The following is a 12,908-nucleotide window of genomic DNA, read 5'->3' on the forward strand; positions in this document are numbered from 1 at the left end:
CCCCGCTGTGACTGTCGGCGTTCTTCTGACAGCTCTGCAGAGGACCGCGGTGACGTCATCACTGCGCGCCTGCTGAGAGGTCAGAGCGAGCTACAGCAATGGACGACGCGTCGAGGAGACGTGAGCCGCCCCTCTACTGACACTGGGCTCCCCTGACTCACAGGCCGGCCACTACACAGCGGCACTAGTACTCTGCAGAACCGGCTGCCGGGCCCCTATGTGTAGTGCCGCTGTGTAGTGGCCGGCCTGTGAGTCAGGGGAGCCCAGTGTCAGTAGAGGGGCCCCTGACCTTGAGAGGCCACCAGCCGTGTCTGAGCTGCAGGAGGGCTCCTGACCTGCACAGCAGACGGGATCTCCATCCTGCAGGACCTGCGATGATGTCACGCCCATGTGACTGTGGGAGGAGACACAGGAGGCCGGCAGAAAGCAAGATACTGAATCCTGAAGGAGATAATGGACACATGATGACTGGTAATAAGAAAAGAGGGGACATGAGGGTGAGGGGGGCTGCAGGGTGAGTGACATATGAGGGCTGCAGACTGACAGAAGGATGTGAAGGGGTGCAGAGTGTTTGAGAGGGGTAAGTTGGGGTACAGGCAGGGTGAGATATGTGGGCAGGGTGTGTGTGATATGGGGGTGTATTGTGTGTGATATGGGGGGTGCAGGCTGTATGGGGAGCAGGGTATGTGACATATGGGGGTGTAGTGTGTGAGATCTGGGGGGGTGCAGGCTGTATGGGAAGCAGTGTGTGTGGGATATGGGGGGTGCAGGCTGTATGGGGAGCAGTGTGTGTGGGATATGGGGGGTGCAGGCTGTATGGGGAGCAGGGTGTGAGAGATATGGGGGTGTAGTGTGTGTGATATGGGGGTGCAGGCTGTATGGGAAGCAGGGTGTGAGAGATATGGGGGTGTAGTGTGTGTGATATGGGGGTGCAGGCTGTATGGGAAGCAGGGTGTGTGAGATATGGGGGTGTAGTGTGTGTGATATGGGGGTGCAGGGTGTGTGACATTTGGGGGCAGGGGCGTAACTACCGCAGTCGCAGGGGTCGGAAGGAGAAGAGAGGTACTTGTTTTTTTATTTTGCTGGCTGCATGATACATGGAGGTCTATGGGACTGCATAATAAACATGAAGGACACCTTATACATGGACTAGGGGTGCATTATACATGGAGGAGTATGGGGCTGCATAATACAATATGATGATTTATGGCGCTACATTATAATACATATAGCACTATGGGGGCTACATTATAATAAATGGAGAAATATGGAGGCTACCTTACACATGGTCACACATGGGTGTGCGTTATAAAACATGGAGGACTATGTGGTGCAGTATAATATATGGAGTACTATGGGGTGAATTATAATACATGGAGAACTATGGGGGTGCATTATAATATATGACGGGTTATGTGGGACCCTTTATATTATATGGAAGGCTATGTGGGGGCCATTATAGTATTTGGAGATCTATATACAAGGGGGGACAAAGATACAAGTATGGGATGGGAATGTTTTGTGCTGAGGGAAAAAGGCTCTTTCCCTCAGCACCCAGCTTTCCCATGCTCTGCTATACATCTCTCAGCACCCAGCTTTACTCTGTTATGGGAAAGCTGGGTGCTGAGGGAAAGATGGATATCAGAACATGGGAAAGCAGGGTACTGATAGAGGGATTTCAGATCATGGGAAACCTGGGTGCTGAGGGTAAGAGCCAAGTGTCAGCATCATTATCCTGTACCCCGAGTGTCAGTGTCATTATCCCGCACCCTAAGTGTCGGTGTACGTGGAGGGGGGCCCCGGTCCAAATTTTGCACCAGGGCCCATCAAACTCTAGTTACGCCACTGAGTATTAATCACTGTATTCTACATGAGGGTGCCTACTGCTATCTGGTTCTGCACTGTGCTATATACAGGCTATGCTATATACAAGCTGTATGCTACATGAGAGTGCCTAATGCTATCTGGGTTTCCACTGTGCTGTCTGGGTCTGCACTGTTCTATATAGGTCTGTGTACTACATGAGGGTGCCTAATGCTATCTGGCTCTGCACTGTGGTATATAGGTGCTGTGTACTACATGAGGGTGCCTAATGCTATCTGGCTCTGCACTGTGCTATATAGGTGCTGTGTACTACATGAGGGTGCCTAATGCTATCTGGCTCTGCACTGTGGTATTTAGGGGCTGTGTACTACATGAGGGTGCCTATTGCTATCTGGGTCTGCATTGTGCTATATGTGTGCTGTATACTACATGAAGGTGCCTAATGCTATCTGGGTCTGCATTGTGCTATATGGGGGCTGCATAGTGCATATGGGGGCTACATAATACTATATGGAGGACAATGGGGGCTTCATAACACAATATGGGGCTGCATACTACTATACCCCCAGAGTTGTATGTCCCCTCCACCCAGGTGCTGTATGTCCCTCCCCACCCCAGAGCTGTATACACCCAGAGCTGCATGTCAACCCCCCACCTCACAGCTGTCCCCCCCCACCTCAGTCACTGCCCTCCTCTAGAGCTGTATACCCCTTTCCTCAGTAATATGTATTCCCCCCAGTATTGTGTTTGTCCCCAGCCTCTCTTGTGATGTATATACAGCAGTGTTAGTGTGCCCTATGTGCGGCCATGTCTGTTAGACAAGCCGGGAAGTGAATGAGGCTGTTGCCGGCTTCCCAATATTAGAAATATATATACAGGATAAATATATAAAAATAATGTGTGTGTATGTATGATGTGTATCTATGTATGTAAGTGTATATGACTGTGTCTAGATTTATGTCTATTTATGTGTTTTTGTGAATTTCTCTTTAAATAAGTATGTGTACGTGTGCCTGTATGTGTATGTATCTGTGCATGTCTATGTGTGGATGGGGCCCACTGAGACTCTTTCGCCCAGGGCCCACAAAAACCTGGAGCCGGCCCTGGGCATTGTACACGGTGGCTCAGTGGTTGGCAAAAAGTCAGGTTAATCTCACCAAAGTGAGCTAATGCATAGCCATATGTACAACTAGCTCCCACTAGTGGCGGCTACAATTGCACTGAATACTATGGCAGCCTGTAGGTAGGTATACTGTTGGGAGGTAGAGCAGTCTTTTTTTTTGTGCCCGGTAGCTATGGGCAACTGACCCAAAAATAAAACTAAACTTTTGTCAGACTCGGTCACCCTTTATCGGAGCCTGCGCAACAACTCTGGTTGTCACGTGACCGCCCTGCACGCCTTGCAGGCTTGTTTTGACACGTGGTTAGGGCGCTTTCTGATGACGTCATGCGGGCTGATCAGCAGCAAGGGCTGTCGGCTGCGCCCGGCAGAGCAGCAGGAGTAGCAGCCGAGGGAGGAAGAGGAGCGGACGTCCGGCTTCCGTACACCGAGCACAGGCTTTCCGTACGAGGCTGACGGTGTTTTTCTCTACTCCGTAGTAACCGGTCCTCAGCCCCGACCCTTAGTACGTGAGCCCATGTGATAGCTCAGTGCAGCCCGGCAGTGTGCGGGGGTCAGTGTGCTGCGGCTGAGGCAGAGCTCGGATATAACAACAGCCTTGTAGCCCTGTATACCCTCTATACACAGCATTACTGCAGCCCTATATACCCTCTATATACAGCATTATCCCTATATAACCTCTATATACTGCTACTGCAGCCCTATATACCCTCTATATACAGCATTATCCCTATATAACCTCTATATACTGCTACTGCAGCCCTATATACCCTCTATATACAGCATTATCCCTATATAACCTCTATATACTGCTACTGCAGCCCTATATACCCTCTATATACAGCATTATCCCTATATAACCTCTGTCTATAGCATTACTGCAGAATACTCTCTATATACTGCAGCCCTATATACCCTCTATAGCATTACCCCAGAATATTCTCTATATATAGCATTACCCATATATACCCTCTATATATAGAATTATCCCTGTATAACCTCTATAGCATTACCCCAGAATATTCTCTATATATAGCATTACCCATATATACCCTCTATATATAGAATTATCCCTGTATAACCTCTATAGCATTACCCCAGAATACCCTCTGTATATGGGATTATCCATGTATTCCCTCTATATATAGCATTACCCCTGTATACCCTCTATATACACATTACTGCAGTCCTATATACTCTCTATATAGCATTATACCTGTATACCCTCTCTATACTATTACTACAGCCCTATATACCCTCCATATATACTGTAAATCACATTACCCCTGTATACCTTTTATATACTGGCCCTGCAGCTCTATATATCCTTTTTATATAGCATTACCCCTATATACCCTCTACAGACCATTGCCTGAGTATCTTTTCTATACCCGCATTCCTATCCTCCATCCCCCCTGTATACCCTCTATACACAGCATTACTGCAGCCCTATATAGCCTTTCTATATAGCATCACCCCTCTATACCCTCTACATACCATTACCCCAGAGTATCTTTTCTATACCGGTATCCTATCCTCCATCACCCCTGTATACCCTCTATATAGCATTACTTCCATGTAATCCAGCCGTTGTTCCTCTTCTAGCCCTCCGTGCACAGTGCAGGGTTACACTCCATGCATATTGCATGGTCCCATCACCTGCAGCCTTAGATCAGCTCCATAGACCTTGTGTATAGTATATACATTGCCCTATGCGTTCCTATCCTCTATAATGTATGCCCTCCTATCATTCCAGTATAGCTGATAGTCTCCATTCCTCCCCCAATATAGGATCGTTACACACCATTCTTGCCAGTATCATCATCTTCTAGATCTCTGCTGATCTAGATCTGGTGAATGAAGCCGGCGACACTGTAGGGCTGTGTATTATTTACTGTAGCTCTATTAGAGATTACCCCACTCTCCGCACCCTCCTCCTCCTCCTCCTCCTTTCTGTTGCCCAAAAATGTCTGAGACAAATTCTATGACTGTGGTGTCAGATCCCCAGCATGCCATTAAACTTCTCCGGGCTCTGAGCTGTTTCCGGGAAGAATCTGACTTCTGCGATGCCGTCCTGGTGGTCGAGGAGCAGGAGATCCCAGTGCAGAAGAATATTTTGGCAGCTGCAAGCCCCTATATCAGGTAAATCATTGTCTCTGTGATATTGGGGGTAGTAGTACCGTTGTCCACTGCCTTCCATCATTACGTGGTCACAAACTTTAAATAGATTAGTAATACCAGTGCATATAATGTATCGGGCGGCACGGTGGCTCAGTGGTTAGCACTGCAGTCTTGTGGTGGCTCAGTGGTTAGCACTGCAGCCTTGCAGCTGGGGTCCTAGGTTCAAATCCCACCAAGGACATCATCTGCAAGGAGTTTGTATGTTCTCCCCGTGTTTGCGTGGGTTTCCTCCGGGTTCTCCGGTTTCCTCCCACACTCCAAAGACATACAGATAGGGACTCTAGATTGTGAGCCCCAATGGGGACAGTGTTCCTGATGTATGTAAAGCGCTGCGGAATATGTTAGCGCTATATAAAAATAAAGATTTGATTTTTATCTTTTAGAAATATTCTGTGACTCAGAATACTAAATTCCTTCTTGGTCAAAGCAAGAAGGCTTACCAGCTGATTGGGAGATCAGGTTACAGCTGCCCATTAAAGTCTATGGAGAGGGAAGCTAAAAAAAAATAATAGGCACAGGTAGTGCTGCTTTCTAGCATTTAGGAATATGCTCAGTAAGATTAATCCAATATGGTCGGTTGCAGTCATCCAAAAAGTTCCCAATTCCCCCCCAAGAAAGTAGATGTTTTCTTTTGTTTTACGCACTTATGCCTGTGTTCCCAAAAACTAATCAAGGGAACTTAAAGGGAACCTGTCTGGTTCATATGCGCCTAGTACCACGAGCAGTTCTGGGTGTATATTGCTAATCCCTGCCTAACCGTCCCTGTATACACTAGTATAGATAGAGAGCTTTAGAAAAAGTATTTCTAAAGATCTATCGTATGCTAGTGAGCGAGGGGACTAGTCCATAGGGCGTTATGCCCCCTGGCCACCCTGTGGGTGAGCTAACATGCTAATGAATACGCAGCGTCAGAGCTACTATACTTTACTATAGTATATACTGTGCTACTATAGGCTGGGACTATCAATATGTACCCAGAACTGCTCATGGTTCTGGGTGTATATTGCACCTGACAGGTTCCCTTTAAGATTCTACCTTTCAGTGTTATTTATTTTTCATCCCAGTGCTGGATTAACAGCCACACTGCTCAATACTTATATACAGGGTGGTCCAAAAGTAGGTGGACAGTATGTGTAGTAGGGTTATCAAACATGGTGTAAAGTGAAACTGACTCAGTTGCCCTTAGCAACCAATCAGATTCCACCTTTCATTTTCCAAAGAGTCTGTGAAGAATGAAAAGTGGAATCTGATTGGCTGCTAAGGGCAACTGAATTTCAGTTTCACTTTACAGCATGTTTGATAACCCTATTACACATACTGTCCACCTACTTTTGGACCACCTTGTCATACCGCTTCTGAGATTAAGCTACTTAGACACAGGAGAGCAGTAATCCCTCATATCTGTGTGCTGTGTATGGGAGACATCATGGCAGCTAATCTCCACCCACTATAATGGGATCCAGCGCTACCACTGTGGGATCGACAAGGCCTGAAATAAACAACAAAAATCTAATTCGACTGTCTGTGCACAGTGTAGATAAACGGCACCACATTTACAGCTCTCAATGGGGTCGTGATCACCATCAATCCCAAGTAATGGGGCTGAGGGAGGTCGGTGTGGGTCAAGTATGAAGGGGCACCCCAAAAAAAGTATATTACTTATTTAAAACATTTTTATTCAAGATAAATATTCATCCCCTTTAAATTATATGGACATTTTGTAGTGCCTCCAGCTATTTTTTTTTCTTAACCTCCTCTATGTCCTAAAAACTTTCCCTTTTAGGTTTTTCTTATTACTTGGGAAAGAGAAGTTGCAGGGGGGCCAGGTCGGGCGAGTAAGGCGGTCGAGGAGCCATTGTCATGCCATTTTTTTTGCCAAAAACTGGTTGATTTTTAACGCTGTGTGGGCAGCGCGTTGTCATGATGAAGCAGCCCATCCTTTTTGGGTCATTTTTGGGGGGTACCCCCTCGCATGAAGTCCATTTTTTACGTTAGGAGTGCAGTGTTGGGAACATTTAGCAAACTATGGAGTAAAGAAACTGCCTTTCAGCGCTTGTCACTCCGTTGGGTTAATCCCCGATTTTTATTTTTTATTTATTTTATTTTAATATTGTTTTTTTTTGGGGGGGGGGGGGGGGCAGAGCTATTATTTTTAGCAGCAGCACCAATAATCTCCCCAGATTGGCTTGCAGAAACACCGTTTATATTTGAGGGATTCAGATTTTTCTGCAAATTCCGACACATGTAAATAGTAATGATTAGGAAAACATGGCTAAACAGCGCCACCCCTGACCTTAGGTTGTTTGTGGTACTGCAGCTCAGCTGAATTCTCTTCATTGGGGCACAGACATAACCTATGGTGAGGGTGGCATGATATCTGACATGTTTTTCCAACCCCTTTAAGCAGCGATGGTTCTGTAAATCTTAATGAGGCTGCAGATTTTTAGCTACAGAATTGACATTGGTTATAACCAGAAAAGTCACTTTAATCTGCACTAATATGCACCTCTTATTAGAGCCGACATTTTCTGCAGGCAAGTAAGTGGTTAATGATGCAGCACAAAAGTGACTTTTCGGTTCCACCCTATCCTGTGACTCATCTAGTGCAGAGTCTGAGTAATCCCGCGTATATAATCTGCGTGACCGTGAAGTGGTTAACTTAAGCCAGTGAGTAAAAGTGGCTGACGTTGCAAGTATTCAAAAAAAGGGAGGCTCCCGTGAGTGTGCCCCGCAGGGCCAGCCCCAGGCCGCACAGCAAAGCTGTCTCCAATTCCAAGCCTTTACACCCTGATGTTACAGATGCTCCTTCATTGCCAGGAGTCGTCTGTTCTGTTGAGTTGTTACTTTTTGCAATACATGCTTTACTTATGTGTCAGTTTCATAAGGCAGATGGAGTCAAGAACTCTACATTGTAAAAAGATAAACTTGTGCCGTTCCTTTGTTGCCGTGCCCTAGAAAAGTGCTATACTGCACTATAATGCAAAATGAGATTTTTAGCTAACAATTGATCAATAATTTGAGCCACCCCTGCCACGTCTCGGCAAATCTCAATAGGGGGGGTCCTACTCTGTTATATAATTTACCATTGTGCCATACGGCCTCTTAAATATTTTAATAAGCAGAGCCATATAAAAGCAACACATATATACCTGTGACATCTCAGAACCACTCCTATGTTGCAATGACCGATAACTGCAAATAAAGGCAACCCAGGTCCCAGCATGTGCAGCAAAGGACACATACAAAAGCAGAATGTCAGAACCTGAGAGGTCACAGGTATATGTCTTGCTTTTATATGGTTCTGCTTATTAAAATATTTAAGAGGCTGTATGGCACAATGGTAAATTATACAATATAGAGTAGGATCCCCCTATTGAGATTTGCGGTGACGTGGCAGGGGTGGCTCAAATTATTGATCAATTGTTTGCTAAAAATCTCATTTTGCATTATAGTACAGTAGGAATGAATTTGTGAATATTACACTTTTTATTTGTTGCATGCCATTCACAGGCAGTGCTGGCTCCCCCTGTCTATAATGAAATGCACGGTATGTCAGTATCAGGAGGTGCGATGACTTTACAGACGCAGAAATCTTCTTTCCTTTATGAAATCATTCACGGCACCAAGTAATGACTGTTTTCAGATCTCCATCCATAGCAATTACAGACGCCTCGTCCCGGCAGGGTGCGGCTCCTGCATGCCAGGTCTCCAGAATCCACATTAACCCTGATGTGACTATTAGAACTTTTGTCCCTTATTTCGCCCAGTTCCATGACTTATTTCTGTGCATTAGATTCCTCGGTCATGGAAAGCTCTGAGCCCTGGAGATGGAAGCCCCCTACTTGGAGAGGGTCTCGGAGCAGAGGAACCTTGTCCTTCTGATTGCTCGCACTGGATGTTTTTTGTTATACCGGTATATCAGCTTCTTGGCAATGATTTCACACCTTTTTTTTTTTAATAGATTTTTCTCTTCTTTTTAAAGGGATCCTGTCACCAGTTTTTTCACTATTAAAACAAAAGTCAGTCCAACATTCCAGGAGGCGTCAGTCCGACGTTCCAGGAGGCGTCAGTCAGTCCGACGTTCCAGGAGGCGTCAGTCAGTCCGACGTTCCAGGAGGCGTCAGTCAGTCCGACGTTCCAGGAGGCGTCAGTCAGTCCGACGTTCCAGGAGGCGTCAGTCAGTCCGACGTTCCAGGAGGCGTCAGTCAGTCCGACGTTCCAGGAGGCGTCAGTCAGTCCGACGTTCCAGGAGGCGTCAGTCAGTCCGACGTTCCAGGAGGAGTCAGTCAGTCCGACGTTCCAGGAGGAGTCAGTCAGTCCGACGTTCCAGGAGGAGTCAGTCAGTCCGACGTTCCAGGAGGCGTCAGTCAGTCCGACGTTCCAGGAGGCGTCAGTCAGTCCGACGTTCCAGTAGGCGTCAGTCAGTCCGACGTTCCAAAAGTCAAAGAACTTTATAAACTCTCACCATTTCCTATGCGACTGACATGTTTTGGCCAGATGGGCGGGCTCTATTTCGGCTCCTGTCCACCCTCCTGCCGCTGTTCGCCGTCCTCCTGTCATGATTGACATGGATGACGCCGTCATCATCCACGCTGCTGGCGAAGTCTTGCGCAGGCGCAGTTCGCTGTGCCCCTATCGCAGACCTGAGCAGAAGACTGTTTCCCTTGTGCGTGTCGGTGATGTATTTGCGCAGGAGCGAGATTATGGGTGGGTAAGAGGATGATGCTGTTGAGGTCATGCATAGCGCCGCACATAATCTCGCGCCTGCGCAAACACATCACCGACGCGCACAAGGGAAACAGTTTTCTGCTCAGGCCCGTGATGGGGGCACAGCGAACTGCGACTGCGCAAGACTTCACCAGCAGCGTGGATGATGACGGCGGCGGCGGCATCCATGTCAATCATGACTGGGGGACTGCGAACAGCAGCAGGAGGGGGACAGGAGCCAAAATAGAACCCGCCCATCTGGCTGACGCAGGTCATTTGCATAGGAAACAGTGAGAGTTTATAAAGTTCTTTTTGGGGTCTGTAAGGGGGGTCAGGAACAAGGTGCACCTTCATAGAAAGCAGCCCAGGAGCTGCAGAAGGGGACACTTTTGTTTCAATAATGAAAAAACTGGTGACAGGTTCCCTTTAAATGCCACTGCAGATTTATATCCAATTAATAGGAATATGAAATATGCCGAAAGGACGGATGGACTCCCGGAAGGTGGGATGGACTCCCGGAAGGTGGGATGGACTCCCGGAAGGTGGGATGGACTCCCGGAAGGTGGGATGGACTCCCGGAAGGTGGGATGGACTCCCGGAAGGTGGGATGGACTACCGGAAGGTGGGATGGACTCCCGGAAGGTGGGATGGACTCCCGGAAGGTGGGATGGACTCCCGGAAGGTGGGATGGACTCCCGGAAGGTGGGATGGACTCCTGGAAGGTGGGATGGGCTCCTTCCTACTTGTGGCAAAACACAGTAGTCGCGTTTTCCCCCCCAAAAAAATGCTGTGTGTGAAAACGTCCTCATAATGTATACGTCACACACAATTGGGCGTGTGTTTATCCCTAGAACTCCTCTCCCAGGGCTGTAGAAATAAGCACACGGGCAACACCCCGGCCTCAGATCTCCTAATCCAAGGTGGAGCACGGCGACAAAAGAAAACTGATAATTTATCTGCCATTTTCCATGACGAATCCAACCCAAGTTGTCATCATAATTTCTCATACTTTCGGTATATGTTCACTAACCCCCCCCCCCTCCCCCAAAAAAAATTTTTAGGGGCTTGTCCCATCTCATATCCACAGGATTACCATTGACCACAAAAGCAAGCAGAGACTGCGGATATATTCTTAGTCCGCTGATTTCGATCTTACATTTTGCTTTGCTCCGCGTCTTGGAGTCATCCTTGGACAGATACCAACAATTGTTTAGTTTAATGCATTTCTCTGCGGCGCTGCCAAGTCTTTGTTTATGTCATATACCCGGGCTAAACATGGGCTGGACAGAATAAAGAGCTTCCCCGGCAGGCCCGTGTCTTGCTGCATTGCTAACAGTGACACTATCCGGTGCTGGCAGCTCCCTGGTGCTTATGACAACTCTTCCTGTCAGTGATCTGACCTTAGATGCCCTTTTTGCAATGTTGAATATGTGCAGCTAGTGCACAGAAATAAAACTGGACACAGATTACCAGGTACAGGAAGCAAAGCCACCTTTTAAAGCGTAACCTTAGGTTTGTTATACATGTTATACCGTGTTTTTCAAATAAGACTCGCCAGACCATGAGGTGCACCTAGGATTTAGAGGACAAAAATAAAAATTTGAAGCAAAAAATTGGGTCGTGACTCACTGTTATGGAGAGATCTTCTGCTGACACTGTTATGGGGATAATGTCCCCCAATTCCACGCTAATCCTGGACCCCTTCCAGGTTTGTGTGTCCCACTTACTGGTGTATTTGTCCTCTATTCTGGTATATATGTTTCCCATCCTTGTCCCATCCTGGTATATATAATCTCTATCCTGCTGTGTATGGCCCTCATCCTGGTATATATGGCTCTCGTTCTGGCCCCATACTGGTAGAAATGATCCTCATTCTGGTGTATATGGCCCACATCCTGGTATATATCTTCTTCATCCTTGTGTATGTGGCCCGCATCCTTGTGTATGTGGCCCGCATCCTGGACCCATCTTGGTCAATATGATCCCCATCCTTGTGTATGTGGCCCGCATCCTGGACCCATCTTGGTCAATATGATCCCCATCCTGGTGTATATGGCCCTCAGCCTGGTGTATATGCCTCCCATCCTGGTATATATGGGTCTAATCTTTGGTCCCATCCTGGTATATATGGCTCTTATTCTGTATCTCGTCTTGGTACATATGATCCCAATCTTAGTGTATATGCCTCCCATCACGCCGCTCACATAAAAAAATTAACAAGTATACTCGCCATTCCTCTACTCCTCCGGTGCACATTGTCCTTTTCTGATTCCTACAAATGACTTCAATGCGTAAGCAGCACCGCGCATAAAGTCATTACCATGCACACACAGTTACACGCCGACATCAGCTGCTAGAATGTTCACTGCTTGGCATGCAAGGAGTTATGAGGGTAGGGAGCAGTGAATATTCATTATCTTTAATAACAGGCGTATGTGATTGCCTATCTGATTCAGGAAGCTGGTGGCTGGGGTGATCAGCGTGCCTGCTATTAAAGAGAATGAATATTCACTGCTCCCCACTCCCATAATCCCGCCCACCTCTAGGCGCTACCTTCATTGCCGAGAGGGGGGCGGGATTCTGGGCCTGGGGACCAGTGAATATTCATGTACTTTATTAGCAGGCACATTGTTAGTGCTAGCTCTTCCTCCTTGTGACAGTGTCTTCCATCACCACTCCCCTCCACAGGCATGTACATCCGAACTATAAGACGCACCCCCTACTTTCTTCTCAAGCTTTTGGGGAAAAAAGTGTGTCTTATAGTCCCAAAAATACGGTGTATCAATAGGACGTGGGAAAACAAACAACTTTGTAAGATATCTTCTGAGAAAAGTCTCTGTTATTCTTCTCCAGGATTGGTCAGTCACTCTCACAATTCTAAGTTCCCTGGTATAATCTGTACTCAGGGAGGATACATTACTGAGAGAGGAGATGACAGTTGGTGCCGATAAGATTCTATGTGGAGGGGAAGAGAAATGAGGAGCTACAGGCAGAGACGCTCCAAGCAATTTTGCAGTTTACTGCTTAAAAACATTTTCAGCTGTTCTTGAGATATTAACACTTTTTTCTTTGTCGC

The 12,908-nt window shown here is 46.9% G+C and overlaps 1 protein-coding gene across 1 annotated transcript in view; it reads left to right on the plus strand.

The window, feature by feature from the left end:
* The first annotated feature begins 3,679 nt into the window (after positions 1 to 3,679).
* GAN (gigaxonin) overlaps positions 3,680 to 12,908 on the plus strand; it is a 97,921-nt gene continuing 88,692 nt past the window's right edge. Inside the window, exon 1 of the mRNA XM_075325431.1 lies at positions 3,680 to 5,086. Coding sequence (XP_075181546.1) covers positions 4,911 to 5,086 — 176 coding nt within the window. The 5' untranslated portion in view covers positions 3,680 to 4,910. The remainder of the gene's footprint in view (positions 5,087 to 12,908) is intronic.

The sequence above is a fragment of the Anomaloglossus baeobatrachus genome, chromosome 10 (assembly GCF_048569485.1).
Source record: "Anomaloglossus baeobatrachus isolate aAnoBae1 chromosome 10, aAnoBae1.hap1, whole genome shotgun sequence".
NCBI lineage: Eukaryota > Metazoa > Chordata > Amphibia > Anura > Aromobatidae > Anomaloglossus > Anomaloglossus baeobatrachus.